At 33.6% G+C, this 17,360-nt stretch overlaps 2 protein-coding genes across 3 annotated transcripts; both read right to left on the bottom strand.

Annotated features, from left to right (window-relative positions):
• Positions 1-1,066: 1,066 nt before the first annotated feature.
• LOC120082738 (ENTH/VHS family protein) lies at positions 1,067-3,813 on the bottom strand. Of its 2 annotated transcripts, XM_039038019.2 has the most exons (4): positions 3,518-3,807; positions 3,298-3,411; positions 2,451-2,612; positions 1,067-1,765 (listed from the first exon to the last, which is right to left on the bottom strand). In XM_039038019.2, exons 1-4 carry the CDS (start codon positions 3,622-3,624, stop codon positions 1,243-1,245), a joined length of 906 nt encoding a protein of 301 aa, XP_038893947.1. In that variant the 5' UTR covers positions 3,625-3,807; the 3' UTR covers positions 1,067-1,242. The 2 variants fall into 2 exon arrangements, with proteins under 2 accessions (XP_038893947.1, XP_038893949.1); XM_039038021.2 differs by lacking the exon at positions 2,451-2,612 and having other exon boundaries at positions 3,518-3,813.
• A 5,178-nt stretch (positions 3,814-8,991) lies between these two features.
• On the bottom strand, positions 8,992-10,688 carry SOS5 (Fasciclin-like arabinogalactan family protein). Its single transcript, XM_039039641.2, has one exon. The coding sequence runs from the start codon at positions 10,477-10,479 to the stop codon at positions 9,217-9,219; it is 1,263 nt and encodes a 420-aa protein (XP_038895569.1). The 5' UTR covers positions 10,480-10,688; the 3' UTR covers positions 8,992-9,216.
• Positions 10,689-17,360: the final 6,672 nt, after the last annotated feature.

Below are 17,360 nucleotides of genomic sequence, written 5' to 3'. Positions count from 1 at the left end.
AGATGTATTCCACAAAATCTCCCAGGGTGGCCACCTATATGGGAGATAGATTTCAGTACTGAGCTAGAGCTTGGGACAACTCATGATGGAAATAGATGAAAATAAACTTTCATTAATTTGAAATAAATGTAAGCATGATCATGAAACTCAAAATGAAAAAAGTAAAACTAAAACATATATAGCAACGAAAGAAAAAAAACGAGAAAGATTAATCACTCAACTTTACTTAATATTTCCTTTTATCACGGTTTTATTGACACGCGACAAAGGAAAAAGTCTTGGAAGTAAAAAACTGTTGAATGAGAAACTTTCGACCAATAACAAATTGACATGTCATTTCTTAAATTAATGACTAAACAAATTATGAAGGACGGTGATAATCAACAAATTATACTATTTATGATAGAGTGGGTTATTGTTCTTTGTACCAAATTATGATTGTCGGTGAAGAAAATAAGTGTGGCAAGAAGTATAAATCTCTTTAAATATATTCTTGTTAAGACAAAATTTATAGGATTTTTTTTGGCAAAATCTTAGAAGAGCATGCATCGAACTCATATCTAAAATGATACAAGTAACTCATAACTCCAAGAATTATAAAAAGAAGATATAGATTTTGTTTCAAACCATCTCAAGAAAAATACTTCAAACCTACTATACTAACTCTAGTAGTGTAAGTGCTATAAATTAATTAGCTTTACATTGTTTTAGTAACAGGATGGAAAATACTTCAAACCTAACATACTAACTCTAGTAGTGTGGGTGGTGTAAATTAGCTTTGCAAGAATGTTTGTGTAATAGGGGTCGGAAAGAAATTGTGTATGATTGTAATAAATTTTCACATGGTTGAGATTGTCTTAGTGAATCGTGGTTTTTCTTTATTTGGAAACTTTCCAATTATCTATTAGAAATTGAATCATTTGAATCAAACTTCGACCACACTTTTTGTATCGATCATGTCATTACATGCATAAGAACTTTGAAAGGGAACAATGTCACAATTCAACATAAGATATGTAAGTTCCTTACAAATTGTCAAAAAAAAAAAAAAAAAAAAGTTCAAATCTTATTATAAAGAAATGCTAAATAACTTTTAGCTTTCAACTCTGAAAGGCAGACAAAGGCCAACCTTTCCTTTCATTGGCAGCATGTTCATTTTTAATGTTAATCTCTGGTCAGTACATATAAATATATGACATTGAATTCATAAATGGAACTCAAAACAAATCAATTTTTCTCTCCCTATGTCGAAAGCAATGAGATATTCGTTTCGGGTTCATCGTCGATGAAAGGATGATTATCATCAGCTGAAATTTCATTCTTGAGCTCCTCCCTCTTACAACTTAAAAGTAGGTTCACCTTGTCCATACCATCATCCCATCTATGCAACTCTTCCTTGTTTCGAACCAAATTTTCTTCGACGTTTTCTCGAGTTTCGAGCATTTCGATCTTCTGGCTATCTACTACAGAAGCATCTTGGTTCCTCTGTGGATTTGCTGCATTTTGATCAGACAAAACCTGATGTTCTTGGTCAAGATTGTCAAGACTGTTGAAGTTGGAATTGCACTTTCCATATCTTGCAATGGGTGAAGAAGAATGTTCAAGAATTCCTTGAGACTTTGATCTCAAGGAGAAGCTTCCAAATCCAAGAATCTCTCTTGTCAACTTTCTTGCCTTGTCCCTTTCATTTTTGAGAAGAGACCTTTTGTCAAGCAAGTTCAATATCCTTTCTGATCTCTTTCTAACTGAAATGCCCCAATTGAACCTGTAACCAACTCAGCATCAGATTTAAGAATATCATCAAATACATCTCTTAAAGACCTACTTGATTAAAAGAACTCGTTTGATAACCATTTAGGTCCCGTTACCTAACCATTTGTGGTTTTAAAAAAACATAAACTTAATTATAATCACTACTCTCATCATATGTTTGTCTGTTTTGTTATTTACTTTTCTACTAATATTTGAAAAAACCAAACCAATTTTTAAAAACTAAAAATAGTACTTTTCAAAAACTTGTTTTTATTTTTAAAATTTAACTAGAAATAGTGTTTTGATAACAGAGATGGAAATTATAATTGAAAAATTGGGAGGAGAACAGTATAAATTTAAGAAATGGAATAATAGAAATGTAATCACTAGTAAACGGCCCATAGTTTTTAATTTTTTAAAATTTAAGCTTATAAACAATACTTCCATCTATGAATTTTGTTATTTTGTTTTCAAAATCCATGCCAAGTTTTGAAAACTAAAAAGATTGTTTTTATTTTTAGAATGTGACTAAGAATTCAGACGTTACTTTAAGAAAAATAAGATAACATTGTAATAGTAAAGAAAGAGTGGTAAAACAAGCATAGTACTTAAATTTTAAATAGTTACCAAACGAGATCTAAATTTACTGATGAGTTTGGTTTCAAAGAAGTGATGAATGGGAGCTTGAAAGGCATTACCCCTTTTCATCAACATATTGGAAGTTACCCATTTGGGTAACAACATCTTTGTCACTTTGAAACTCCTCTGCTACACTCTCTGGTCCATGAGTCAATAGATGTTCAAGAATGATGAGAGAGTTGTATGAAAACCTCCAATTCTTCTTTTCAAATTTCAGCAATCTGCCTTATGCAAGTGTGTTTACTTTATCAATCATGGATCCCATCACCATAAATTAGAGTTAGGAAATGAAATATATGAAGTCAAAACTACATTTTAAGAAAATATGATAGCTTTGAAGAAAACTCCCAAAAGGACTGATTGTAGACAGTTTCAGTTTTTAAAAGACTATATTTGGCTAAAACTTTGGCTCAAACTAAACAAAGTAGTTTTCTTAAACCCCTTTTAGAATTAGGCTAAAACTTCAAATCTTAAGGAAAATGAAGACTAGTGTAAAGAAGGTGAGAAACTAGAAGATTCATTTGATAAACATTTAATTTTTGGTTTTTATTTATGGAAATTAAACTTGTAATAACGCCTACTTCTATTTTGATATCCACTTTCTATCAATACTTTCATTAATTTGTTTTTGTTTTTGGAATTTGATTAAGAATTCAAGTGTTTAAAATGAAATTAGCATAAAGTTTAGAAATAGATAACTAAAAAAACAATAGTTATCAAATGAGACCTAAATGGTTATCAAATAAGTAAATTAAATTGTTATGAACCGGAAAGAAAGGAAGGTAGAGTCAGAGATATCAATGATGGGTTTTGTCCATGATAATCAGAGGGTCTAATCTACATTAAAAAGGAAACTTATATAAAGCTTCAAACATTGATGAAAGAAGAGCATGACATGGGCAAAACCTTTTATGAAGAATTGCTACAATTCTCCAATAGTCATCAACCTCAAAAGCTGCCCTTGAAATTGAACTCAAAGTTTTTGCATCAGGGTTTCCATTGATGGCTTCTTCAGTCAATCTAAAAGGCAAAAAATCCAACAAAAGAAAATTGGAAGATCAGAAGGAAGGAACCCATCCATATATCAAGAAATTTTAGAGACAAAATAAGATCAAAGAAACTTAACAATTCAGCAGAGGTGACATCTGTGAGGGCTAATCTGGCAGTCTTGATTTTCTCTTTGAAAAAGAAAGAAGCTTGCTTCTTCAAATCATGGAAAGAGGGAGTGGTCATAATGTTGGATTTTGTTGTAGATGAGACTGAAAAGACTTTAAAGATGGGTTTTTATGGCTAACTTGGTTTCATATGGGAAAATGATGGAATTTTGAGTGAATATTAGCATTAGGTATGGGCAGAAACAGCCAATAAAAAGATGACACCAAATGCTAATGAAAAAAAATGTAATGAAAGAGAGAGGGAGATGGTGATGTGGGCAAGAAAAATAATGGTGGAAAATGAAGGCTAAATGCTTAGATTGAGAGAGGAAAGAAAAGAAAATGCTTTCTTAAGTGATAGGGTCATAATTGTGGGATTGGGTTCGAAAGTTGAATTTTAGGAAAATAAGAGTAAAAAAGTCAAACTACCAAACACGTTTTTCATATAAAATTAATTAGGGAGTATTTAGCTTAGCGGGTTGGAGTTGTCAGAAGTTTTAACTTTGCTCCTTATTTAATCAAAAGTGTTTGTGGATTCTGTGCCGTAAAACATCAATTTCATGTCTTATTAATTCTTTACATTGTAGGTTCCACAATCAACTAATTCATTCGACTTAATTTCATTCATTGTCCCAATGTCTCCTTAGATGTGAGCCTCATCAACTGGTCCAAAGATCAAAGGTCGTGCCGAATTTAGTTCAAGCTGGCTAAAATTGGTCCAAAATCAAAGTTTGATCGACTCAACCTAGTCTAACTTAGTTCATTTATTCAATGAGTTGGATATGAATTACCAAAGCACTTGTTTGAGCCATATTTAACCAATCCAAATATGTATTTTTATAATTTAGATATCGTAATTTTTAGTTAATATAAAATTTTTAAACAGGTTAAAAAGAATAAAAAAATTAAGTAAATAAAAAATTAAATGAAACTTTAATATATAATTTTATCTAAGTAAAAATCATAAAAATACCTAAAATTTAAATAAGTTAAAAAATAGAAATTCATTAAATTTTAATTAAGGTAATAAAAAACACTTTTAATTTAAAAAACAATTAAATAAATAATTATCAATTGGCTAATTTAATAGGCTAATTATATGCTACTAGGTTGTCCCAATCCAAGCTCAACACAGTGCCTTGGGCCTGCTGTGTTTTATACCCTAAAGCTTCTAGTTTTGTAATAAACTATTTATTAATGTTTAATAAAAATATGTTGTTATTTTATTTTATGTTTTATTTTGCATAGCTAAAATCTTATATTGGAAAAATCCAAGATTATTATATGTAATGTTGAACATTATGTAGTTGACATACAAGTGGACTACCTATAAAATATTTCAAGATTTATCAATTCAAACTTATTCATGATTTTGGTCACTAAACAATAAAACTTTTATTTTGGCTCTTAAACAATAAAACTTTAAATATAGATATAATATTTCTAATAATAATAATAATAAAGGTAATTGTTTTAAATGATAATACTGCTGAAAATATTTTTAAGTATAGTAAAATGTCATTGTTTATCGGTGATAAACCGCGATAGACTACGATAGACATCTATCAATAGATGATAGATCGCGATAGACATCTATCAAATACTAACAGTTGTCTATTGTGGTCTATCACTTATAGATAGTGATATTTTATTATATTTATAAATAAGTTGATTTATTTTCCATTATTTAAAAACAACTCTAATAATAACATAACAATAAGTTATTATAATAAATTAAAAAAGAGGCAAACAAGAGGACATTCTATTGAGTTTTGACAAAATATTAGAAGTACAGCTATCCCAAATTGAAAAAGTTGAAGAAAATAGACTCCAAGCATTATAAAAGGAGACTATCCACTTGGTTTCAAATTGTCCTAGTTAGAAACAATTTAACCTTGAGTATGCTAACTCTAGTCCAATTCCCTTTTTGTATTCTCTGATTTGAGAGTAAGATTAAAGGGTGTGAGTAGTATAAAAGTTTTGAGAGAGTGCTCCTATAATTGATCGGGGAAGAGATTGATTTTGTATGATTGTAACAAATTTTCACATAGTGAAATTTTTCTGGTATGTGGTTTTTTTTCTCTAGTTTGGAGTTTTTCCACATTAATTTTAGTGTTTCCAGTTTTATTGTTTTCTTTTAATTTCTCTATTATATTTCTTATTATTCTTGCAGTAGAAGTGGGGTTTTTTTTTTTTTTTTTTTTTCCAACAAGTGGTATCAGAGCTTTAGGTTCATAGTTTCTTGAATTTCTGAGCATGCTCTATGATTGCAATATTACTTGAGCTTCCACATTAGAAAAAAATTTCTTGAAATGGGTTACAATATTGTAAATAATGTGGGTTATTCACTGTTTGCTTATTTGCTAGGAGTAAAGCAGATGTGTGTCAAGCTTTATGAGTCTAGTAAAGTTTGATGGGGAGAAATTTGATGGAATGATCAACTTTAGTTTGTGGAGAGTGCAAGTCAATGATGTGCTTATATAATCTGGATTACACAAGTGCAAGTTCAACGGTGATGGTGTTCTAGTGCATATCTAGGGTGATTTTAGCAGAGGCAAAGAAGAGAGTCTTTGAGGAGAAGATAGGTTGTTGGGAATGTGAATAGTTTGAGCACATGAAAAGCAGAGCAAGTTCATCAAAGGGTTCGAGATCGATTATTGACGTTGTATTTCTTGTTAGGGGAGACAGTGACTTCCTCTGAAGAAGACGGAATTCATCCTTATGGTTTGTCCACTTTACTATAATAGAGGATTTGATGTTAGCGATTCCACAAGTTTGCACGCGGGCATTGACTTAGCGATTATGCAAGGTGTGTAGTGGAAGTTATATCGATGGTTGAAGAACTTCCAGATGAGCCTATTAAGTGAAAGTAATTTTAGTTACGTTTATCAGCATGTAATGAAAAAGATAAATCTTAGAAGGGGGTATTCCAAGTGGTCTTCTCTTTATGGTGGAATAGGTTATAGTTCTCTGAGTTGAGAATTATAATTGTCAGTGAAGAGTCTGAATATAGTAGATGTAGCAGAAATGGTGGATTCTTCAAATATCTTGCCAAAATGGAATTTGTTAGATTTTGACAAAATATTAGAAGTACAGTTGTCTCACATAAAAAAAGTTGAAGAAACTGATGGGTTTCAAGCACTATAAAAAGAGTATATGCCTTTGGTTCCAAATTGTCCCAATTAGAACACTTTAAGTTTAGGTTTGTCATTTTTGTTTGTCATTTTTGTATTCTCTAGTTTTAGAGTCGAATTAAAGGGTGTGAGTAATATAAAAGCCTTTAAGTTTGGGTTTGTCGTTTTTGTATTCTCTAGTTTTAGAGTCGAATTAAAGGGTGAGTAGTATAAAAATTTTGAGAAAGTGCTCTTGTAATTGAGATCGGAAGAGAGAATTACTTTGTATAATTGTAACAAATTTTCACATAGTGAAATTTGTCTGGTTTGTGATTTTTCTTCAGTCTTGAGTTTTTCCACATTAATTCTTGTGTTTCCAATTTATTATTTTCTTTTAATTTCAGTTTGCTCCTACGATAGAAGTGAGAGGTTTTTTCTAACACATTCTTCGTTCTAGTCCCTATTCTCGTTTATCTTACCGAAAATTTTCTCACTCCAGCCTCATTCGTTGTGGAGAAGTCCTCATGGGGCCAATCCCTTTAAAAATGGACATCTCCATTCATAGCCCCATGAAACAATTTTCTTTTGAAAATAGGTTATTTAGTCCTAGAAGAGGGAGAGATCATTAAAATCAGTAAAATTTAGTTACTATTTAGAATTAATATTTAATAGACCTAAATTCTTTTATATTAGTGGCATAAGTACCTGAAACTAATTACTCAAGGATTAAATTTAATTTGCATGTTTATGGAATTTAAATATAGTAACCTGGTATTACATAAAATTAAACTTTGAATTAATAAAGTGAAAGTGAACACAAACATAATTGGCATGCACATGCACGTCGTCAGTTGAAATTGAAGGTTCTATCCTCATCCTCATAATTATGATAGAAAAAACTATAATTAATTATTTCATGATTGTAGTAAACTATGTGATTCAACAAAATAAAAAAGTGATTATCTAAGGAACGGAACGACTAATGGGAGGAGAAATTGCAAATTCCTAGTCGAGATTCAGACGAGGGCTTTCGAATCATAAAATAGATATCTAATGTACAAGTAGGTTTAGAATATAAAATTACAATGAGATTTGAGGAAATGAGTTGAATAAAATCGATATGATAATTGAATGACCATTTAATGAGAGAATTTAGGATGATTTGGTTGAGAGAAAGATTGTTATATCTTCATATCTTCATTGTGGAGTTATAAGAATGGTTAAAACAGCCGTAACAAATGGTATGGGTGTTCAATGTTCATCAACGACATAGACATGGTGATCTGGAAAGTTAAGAAAATGTTATTATCCAATATTGGAATTAGCAGAAAGAAATAGTTATTGGGTGGGCAAATGGAAGGAGGAAGACGATGAAGTTGGTTTGATCCTGATCGTCCATTTAGTTGGGGGGTTTAAAAGAGAATAAACAAGTCAAGTTGCGTAAAATCAGAATGGTCCATTCAAAGGTGGAGAGCCCAGATAATGCCATCCTGTCATCCACCTTTTGTTTACTCTGGGCCCCCTTCACGTGTGGGGGCACATACACTTTCTAGCTGCCATTCCACCTAACCTATATTATCTATTTTTTCTTTTCAATAATAATAATAATCATCCTTTTTAATTAATAATACAACCCCCTGCACTTAACTCTTTTAACTCTTCCAAGAATTTGATCCTATAATTTAAAAGTTATAATTCAATGGTTTGATAAAACAACATAAATAATTTCTATTATTTGATAAAATACTCATAAATAGTGCCTAAAATAAGTCCCTATCCCTATCGTAAGGGTATTTACATAGAAAGTACAGTGATAAATTTTAAAATAAAATTTTTTAAAAAAAAATATCAGCTGGAGACTAAAATATCCAAAATACAGTTTTCCCAGCAGCCAAAAAGCTCAAAAGCAAGTAGCCAAAAATCTACATCAAACTCAAAGGATACAAATGAAAATGAAGTAGTGACTTGGTTTTGAGTTTATCCAAAAAATATATATATCTATCCAAAGTATGAATTAAAAGGCATTAAAGAAAAAAAAAAGAAAAAAAAGAAATATGATTGGAAATAACCTGAGCTCATCCTGGGAGATTGCCTTGTAAAGATTAGAGCCCTGAAACTGCAGCAACCAAAGAAACAAACAAAACCTCATCTGTTAAGAAGAAAGTCAGATGAGGAAGCAACTCCTCTGTGCCACAGGAAACAAACTTCTCAATACACAGCATCATCATAAATTCTGAACAAAACCAAAATAAATAAACAAATCCCCTTCAATTTCCTCTTCTTTCCCACTTCCATCCACCATTTTTGCTTCTCATAAATCAGAAAATCCAAAATTGAAACAAACCCACATCCCCAAAATCAATATGCTCTCTTTAATTTACACCAGAGACAGAGATAGAAATCGACAGAAACAATTACAAGAACAGAAAAATTTGGCTGGCTGCTTTTGTAGCCCAATTCAATTCGTCGTGTAAATAGAAAGGGAGAAGAAAAAAAGAAGAAGAAAAACCCGTAATATGAAAACAATTATCACGGGGAAAAATCAATCAAATATTAATCTACTGAATTAAATACAATGCTATACAACAACAACTACATAGAGTAAGGAAGAAATTCACCCCGCCATTAGCGGTGGCAACCGATCGGATTTCCTCACGATATCCAGGTGGAGATGAAAGATGTAATGGTGGTCCATTGGATTCCGGCGACATAGCCATTCCTTCCGGCGGATGAGCATTAGCCACAATTTCATTCCTAGGCTTGGCCGTCATCATTGGATTATTCCCGAAAATCTCCCTCGGCAATAACACCTCCGAAACCCCAAAAATGGCAACGGGATTCTGATCGAACACCGTTTGAGTCACTGACGCTTGAACAATGCCTGTATTGATCCCAACCGAGCCATTCACTCGCGAAATGTTGAGCGTGAAGCTCCCGGCGCCCATATCCTCGGTCGCGAGAGTCGGCTGTACAGGGTTCACAATGGATTCCAAGGATCCAAGAGGGTAATAAGAATGAAGAACATGAAATTTCAACACAACAGCCTTCTTATCCGCCGGTAGAGACTGAAGCTTCACCGTTCCGGGAAGGTCGGAAAAAGCTGTATCAGTAGGAACAAAAAGCGTAATCCCAGCGCCGCCTTCATCCGCTTCAAATTCCTCAACAACACCAGAAGCCGAAAGCATAGAAGCAGCAACGTTAAAATTATGGCCATCAATCAAAGCCTTAGTAATATTCAACCCTAACGGCGGACGAGTTTCGGAAGCCATGAGATCAAATCCATAAGGGACAAGGAGAGCATTAACCGCAAAGATACTGACATTGTAAGGAAGATTCTGGAGTAGAGTAAGAACCGTAGCGTTAGAGGAAGAGAAAGGAACCGGAGAGTGAACAGAGACGACGCCATCGAGAGGGTTGCGAGTAATGTTGACGGAGCCGAAGTCGCTGGTGGCGCGGCCGGTGGTCTGGAAGAGAGTGGTAACAAGCTTGCCGGAAGGGGAGATGTGGCGGAGGTCGGAAGGGGAGAGGTATTGGAGGAGGACGTGGTAGCGGAGGAGATCGGCGAGGGAGGAAGGGGGGATGCGGTGGGTGAGATCGGAGGAGGCGGCGAGGTAGGAGTTGGGGACGGCGAGGAGAGTGAGGGAGGTACGGTGGTTGAGATCTGAGGAGATGGCGGAGGCGGAGAGAAGGGCGGCGAAATCGGAGAGGTCAGGGAAGGAGGAGAGAAGGGAAGAGAAGTTTAGGGCAAGGATGGTGGGGGAGGACAGGAGGAGGAAATAGAGGAAATGAATAGGGGCAAAATGGGAAATGGGGGCGCCCATTCTTTTCCCTGGTTTGAAGAATTATGAGAGAGAGTTAAGAAAAGGAAGGGTTTGGAGAGAGTGGGAGTAAGAGAAAAGAAGGGGAAGTGGAAGGGAAGGGAAGGGAAGGGAGTCATAGAGTGTGGAGGAGGAGGATGAAGGTTGATGCGGATGTTGGTTGTCGTATTCAATATTCTTTACCCCACTCCTCAATTCTACACCTTTTTCTTTTTTATAAAATATGCATCTCCATATTTACGTATACATCTAATATATATAACAATTCACAACTACATTAACCACGGATATGGAAATAATATAATATACATATAAATTTAATAATAAAATAATTAAACTTATAAATAACTAAATTAAAAATATTTATAATTATAATTTTATGAAAATAGGAACAATAGAAATAGAAAATATGATTTTATAGAAATAGGAAATATATGAAATTTTCAACAATTGTGCACAAATTTTTCAAAAGTTGCGGTTGGTAATGCCTTTGTAAATAAGTCTGTCAGGTTATCTTTCGTACAACAAGCCACACGTTTCACGAATGTGTTCAGTCATTGACCTTAGCCATATACATTCTCAACTAGCCTCTTGAATTGCAAGAATTTCAGTATGATTTGAGGAAGTGATCGTGATGGTATGTTACCGATGGCCATGATATAGCACTTCCTCCACATGTGAACAAATAACTGTTTGAAATCTAGCTTTGTGTGGATTAGATAAATATCTAGAATCCGCTTAACCAACTATATCAAAATTTGATTTATTTGAATAAAACAAATCCATATCGATTGTTCCTCAGAGATAATAGAGCATATGCTTAATTCTATTCTAATGTCTTTTTGTTGGAGAAGAAATATATCTAGCTAATAAATTTACTAGAAATGCAATATTTGGTCTTGTATTATTAGCAAGATATATAAGTGCACCAATTGCACTAAGATGTGATATTTTAGGACCAAGAAGTTCTTCATTATTTCTTGAGGTCGAAATATATCTTTCTTTATATCCAATTAACGAACTTCCATTGGAATATTTAATGGAGGTGCTTTGTCCATATAAAATCTTTTAAAAAAATTTCTTGTATAAGTTGACTGGTGAATAAATATTTCATCTGCTAAATGTTCAATTTGCAAACCAAGGCAAAAAAAAAAAAATTTCCTAGATCTTCATCTCAAATTCTTTCTTAAGATATTATATTGCCTTTGAAAGCTTTTCAGGAGTTCAAATTATATTCAAGTCATGAACATATACAGTTATAATAATAAATCTTGATTGTGATTTCTTTATAAGAACACACGGACATATTGGATTATTTTGATATCCTTCTTTCTGTTGGGATTCGTGTCCTAATTCTCCTAGAGTCTCGTAGTTTGTAATCTGTACACATTGTTATGAATAAAATAAGAGTTATTTTTTTTTTTGGCATTTACTCATATCCAATAAACAAAGCTTCATGGTTATTGTATGTAAACTTAAGCATGTATATGAGATATACAAGTGGATCATGCGTTAAGTCATAACCTGAATAGGTTTGTAGTATAAAGATTAAGGAGGGATACCTGATCCTTGTGACACTACGGATACGACCCGCTTTGTAGAGGTTTGCAAGTGTTGTGAACTACTACAGATGCTAGATCCTGACCATTCATGTAGAGACATACGAGCGGGGGTGTCCTATACAAAGAGTTTGTATAAGACCTGACCTTGAAGTGTTAACGTCTCGTCATATAACTCCGTTCATGATAGAGATTTCACTTGCCATTGAGGGCGGTCCTTTGATTTGCATGGGTGCGAATGGCCAGAGCGCCGACTCAAACCTACCACTTTAGAGATTCGTCTAATTTGGGAGCTGGGAACTCAGAATCACAAGATGAAGTTCACTTCTTCTCAAAAATTGGGGTAAGTAGATAGATTGCTTTCTAAGGGCTGATCTCAGGACTTGAACGATGTTTCGCCACACACCTTTTCATGGCCCGAGAGGTGTTCACACATAGTAGGACTATGTATTATTGTTCATTAAAGGGATCAGTAGTACTTAAGGAGTAAGATATGACTTGTGTACGTGTGTTGACTGTTCGAGGTACACAATTGATATTTGCTGAGCGATAGCTTACCTTTCAGTGAAAGCGAGATTTATTGTGAAGAATAAGTCTTCAATTGGTATGATCTTTTGATCTCTTATTTATTGTTTCTTTGAGCATGCCAATAATTTAGTGTTATGAATGCATATTAGTATGTTTGAATGTATATGTGGAAATTCTGTCACAATGAATTGGAATGATTCGCTTCGCTCGTAGGTACTCTTGAATAAGAGTTCCTTCAGTTGCTTCATCAAGTCAAGCATATTCTTCTCAAGAGTTGAGGGAGCCTCGACGTAATGGAAGAGTTACCCAACCTACTCGCTATTTTGGTTTAATAGAAATTCAAGTTGTCATACCATATGATAACATTGAGGATCCATTGACCTACAAGCAACCAATGGTTGCTGTGGACAAAGAGGAATGGGTTAAAGCTATGAATCTAGAAATGGAGTCTATGTACTTCAATTCTATCTAGGATCCTGTAGATTAGCCTGATGGGATAAAACCTATAAGTCGCAAATAGTTCTACAAGAGAAAAAGAGGTGTGGATGGTAAAATTCAAATCTTTAAGGCTAGATTAGTGGCAAAGTGTTATACCCAGGTTGAAGAAGTGGACTATGATGAAACCTTCTCACTTATTGTCTTATTAAAATCTATCCACATTCTATTGTCTATTGCCACATATTATGACGATGAGATATGACAAATAGATGTCAAAACTGCCTTTTTGAGTGGTAATCTTGATGAGACTATCTACATCAATCAGCTAGAGGGATTCATTTAAAAAGATTAAGAGAAAAAAGTTTACAATTTTAATCAATCCATTTATGGATTAAGACAAGCGTTTCGATCATGAAATATAAGATTTGATACTGCAATCAAGTCTTATTGCTTTGATCAAAATGTTGATGAACCATGTGTATATAAGGAAGATCATCAACAGTTCAGTAGCTTTCTTAGTGTTATATGTAGATGATATTCTACTCATTAGGAATCATGTAGGTTTACTGACTAATCTAAAGAAATACCTAGCTGCTCAATTCCAAATGAAAAATTTTGGTGGAGCACAGTTTATTCTAAGGATCCGAATTATTAGAGAACGTAAGAACAAAACATTGGCCTTGTCTCAAGCATTATATATCAACAAAATGCTTGACAAATATTCGATGTAGCAAGAAAGGTTTATTACCTTTCACACATGTAATTATCTTGTCTAAAGAACTATGTTCTAAGACACCTTAAGAGGTTGGGGAGATAAAATGTATTCCCTATGCATCTGCAATGGGTAGCCTGATGTATGCCATGTTGTGTTCGAGGACAAATATTTGCTATGCAGTAGGAATAGTTAGTGGATATCAATCCAATCTAGGATTTATTCACTAGACGATGGTTAAGACCATTCTTAAGTATCTTAGGAGAACAAGAAACTATATGCTTGTATATGGTGCTAAAGATTTGATCCTTACAGGTTACATTGACCCTGATTTTCAAACTGATAAGGATTTTAGGAAATCTACATGAGGATCAGTGTTCATTCTTAATGAAGAAGCTATAGTATGGCATAGCATTAAACAAAGCTATATTGCTGACTCTACCATAAAGGTAGAGTATGTGACTACTTATGAAGCCGCTAAAGAAGTTGTCTAACATAGGAAGTTTTTGATAGATTTGTAAGTTATTCCAAACATGTCACCGCCCATCACCCTTTATTGTGATAATAGTGGTGTTGTGACAAACTCCAAGAAGCCTTGAAGTTACAAATGAGGAAAGCACATTGAGCGAAGTATCAACTTATTAGAGAGATTGTGCAACAGGGAGATGTGATCGTCATAAAGATCGCTTTGGAGCACAATGTGGCTAATCCATTTATGAAGGCTCTCATGGCTAAAGTTTTTTAGGGGGGCATAAAGAGTTTGGATCTATCGGATATACGTCATTTTATCTAGGGCAAGTGGGAGTATTATGGGGTATTATGCCCTAATTTATTAGGACAAGTGGTAGATTGTTTGATTTAGTGTCATGAATCTCATGGATCTCGTAGTTTGTTATTTGTAAATACAAATTATTTATTTAATATAATAAGATGTATTTTATTTGAAATTTAGATTGCATTTACTCAATCCAATAAACTAAAATCCAAGGTTATTTAATGTAGCTTGAACTTTTTGGGGTTGATGCTCTAAATCTTGTAGGGTCCCATAGTTTGTAATTGTATTGTACAAACAATTTATTTATTTAATAAAATATGAGATGTTTTATTTGACATTTAGTAGCATTACCCCACAAACCAATAAACTAATATCCAAGGTTGTCATCTGTAGCTTAAACATGTATGTAGAGACATATAGGTGGATCATGTTTAAGTGATAACCTAAATGGTCTGTAGTAGATGGATAAGGCTGGATATCTTATCCTAGTGACACTACAAGTATGGCCGCTTTGTAAATGTTACAATTGTTGTAAAGTGCTACAAATGTTCTGATCTTGATCATTCATGTGGAGACATATAAGCGGGGGTATTCTATACAAAGGAGTTTGTATAAGATCAAACCACGAAATTGCTAGTCTCATTATATAACGCCGCTCATAATTGAGACTTACATTTCACCAGGATGACTATAAGTGACATGATCTAAATCCTGTGTGAGTTGTGAACTCATGTCTATGAAGGTGGTCCTTTTGATTTGTATGGGTAAGAGTGGTCAGACCGTCGACTCAATAAGCCTACCATTTTGGGGATGTCTGATTGGGGAGTTGAGAACACAGCTACATAAGACGAAATTCACTCCTTTCCTGACGTCGGGGTACGTAGATAAATCACTCCCTTAAGGGTTGATTCCAGGGTTTGAATAATGTGGCGCCACACCCTCTCCTGGTCCGAGAGAGGTTAGGTCATAGTTGGACTATGACTTATTATTCACTAGAGGGATCAGTGGTACTTAAGGAGTTAGATGTAACTATAGAGACAAAACGAGAATTTTGGCCTAGCTGTACTTACGAGCAATTTATGAAGGGCTATTGCACTGTTCGTATTGTTAACTGGTTATATCCAATGGACACAGAAATATATATGTAGTGCAAAGAGTGCAACTATCGATCTTTAGTGGAGTGCCCAACAGTTAATGGATGTTGAAAAATTTAATTAAAGGAGTTCAATTAACTATTCAAGTACCAGTGAAGCTTCAAGCTACAAGTCTATGAGGTCCCCTCTGTAGCTCTACAGTGATTTAATGAGAATAAGTTTTGGATTAATTTGAATTGTTCAAATTAATTAAGGGAATTAATTATATGTGATATAATTACTATAATATATTTGATACATTATAATATAAGGTTTATTTGTGAGAAAATAAATATTTTACTATGATTCAAATATTCATTATATGAATGAGATTCATATAATTGAATTTAATATAAATGAGTTTTATATTAAATACCATTAATGAGAGAACTAAAACTATAGGTTATATTATATGTGATATAATATTAAATGATAGATTATATGTTATATGTCATGTAAGCTATAGTTATATATATATAATAATTTTATTAAAATTAAAATTATTTTAATTTTAATTTTTGAATTAATGGGAGGAAAATAACTTCCCTCCCCTAATTTCTCTCAACTCACTATGTGAGTGGTGGTGTGGTTATAAGATTGTTTTTCTTCTTCACAAAATTGCATTGGAAGAAAAAAAAAAAACACAAATCGATCTCTACAAGAAATTTCCTAGAAAGAATACACCTTCCCTCTCAACTCCTCTCAAAATTTTCCCCTCTTTTAAAAACCTAAGAGCCAACAAAACTCCTTAGTGATTCTCATCCCAATAGAGTATACTTTTGATTGGTGGTGGCCAATTAGGATTTTGAGATTGCTGCAGTACGTATCAATTCCGGAGAATTGGAATTACATGAAGAAGGTTGATCTTCAAGGGTAAATCTCTAATCCTTATCTCAATTTTATATTGCATGCTGTAAATTTAAATTTAATGCATAATTTTTCTGTTTAATTCTGTTTGATTCTGTATTCTTTAAAAATTGGAATTTGGGACTGATCCTCGCTTCTGCAATGGACCTTAACCGGTTCTTTCAAAACTGTATGTGGTAGACATACAAGTGGATCGTGTTCAAGTAATAACCTAAAAGGTTTGCAGTATATAGATAAGGTTGGGTGCTTTATCCTTGTGACATGTGACCTACAATTCGACCTTCGCATTTTTAAGATTTCTCTACCCACATCTTTATGTGCCTGCAACACTTCCATATGGAGAAAGATATGTGGATACGTCCCATTTTGTAAATGTTACAAGAGTTGTAAGAGTTACAAACAGTACGAACCATACCATTCATGTGGAGAAATTTGAATGGGGGTATCCTATATAAAGAGTTTGTATAAGATAAGATGCAAAATGATTGGTTTCTCTTTATAACACCGTTAGTTGAAAAGACTACCATTTCACTAGGATGACCATAGGTGACTTGACCTTAATCCTGAGTGAGTTGTGAACTCCTGTCTATGAGGGCAATCCTTTGATCTGTATGGATGAGAGTAACCAGTTTTGCTGACTCAATAAACCTATCATTTTGGAGATTTGTACAAGTTGAGAGCTGAGAATACAGCTATACAAGATGGAATCCATTCTTTTCTGTCTTTAGGGAAAGTCGATGAATTGCTCCCTTAATAGTTGATTTCGAGTTTTGAACAATGAGGTCTCACCCTTTCATTGGCTTGAGAGGAGTTAGTTTATAATTAGACTATAAACTGTTTGTTCATTAGAGGGATCAGTGATACTTAAGGAG

The sequence above is a fragment of the Benincasa hispida genome, chromosome 8 (genome assembly GCF_027475165.1).
Source record: "Benincasa hispida cultivar pf3 chromosome 8, pf3_genome.v1.1, whole genome shotgun sequence".
Classification (NCBI taxonomy): Eukaryota; Viridiplantae; Streptophyta; class Magnoliopsida; order Cucurbitales; family Cucurbitaceae; genus Benincasa; species Benincasa hispida.
Note: the sequence above shows the minus strand (reverse complement) of the source record. Positions and strands in the feature narration are given on the sequence as shown.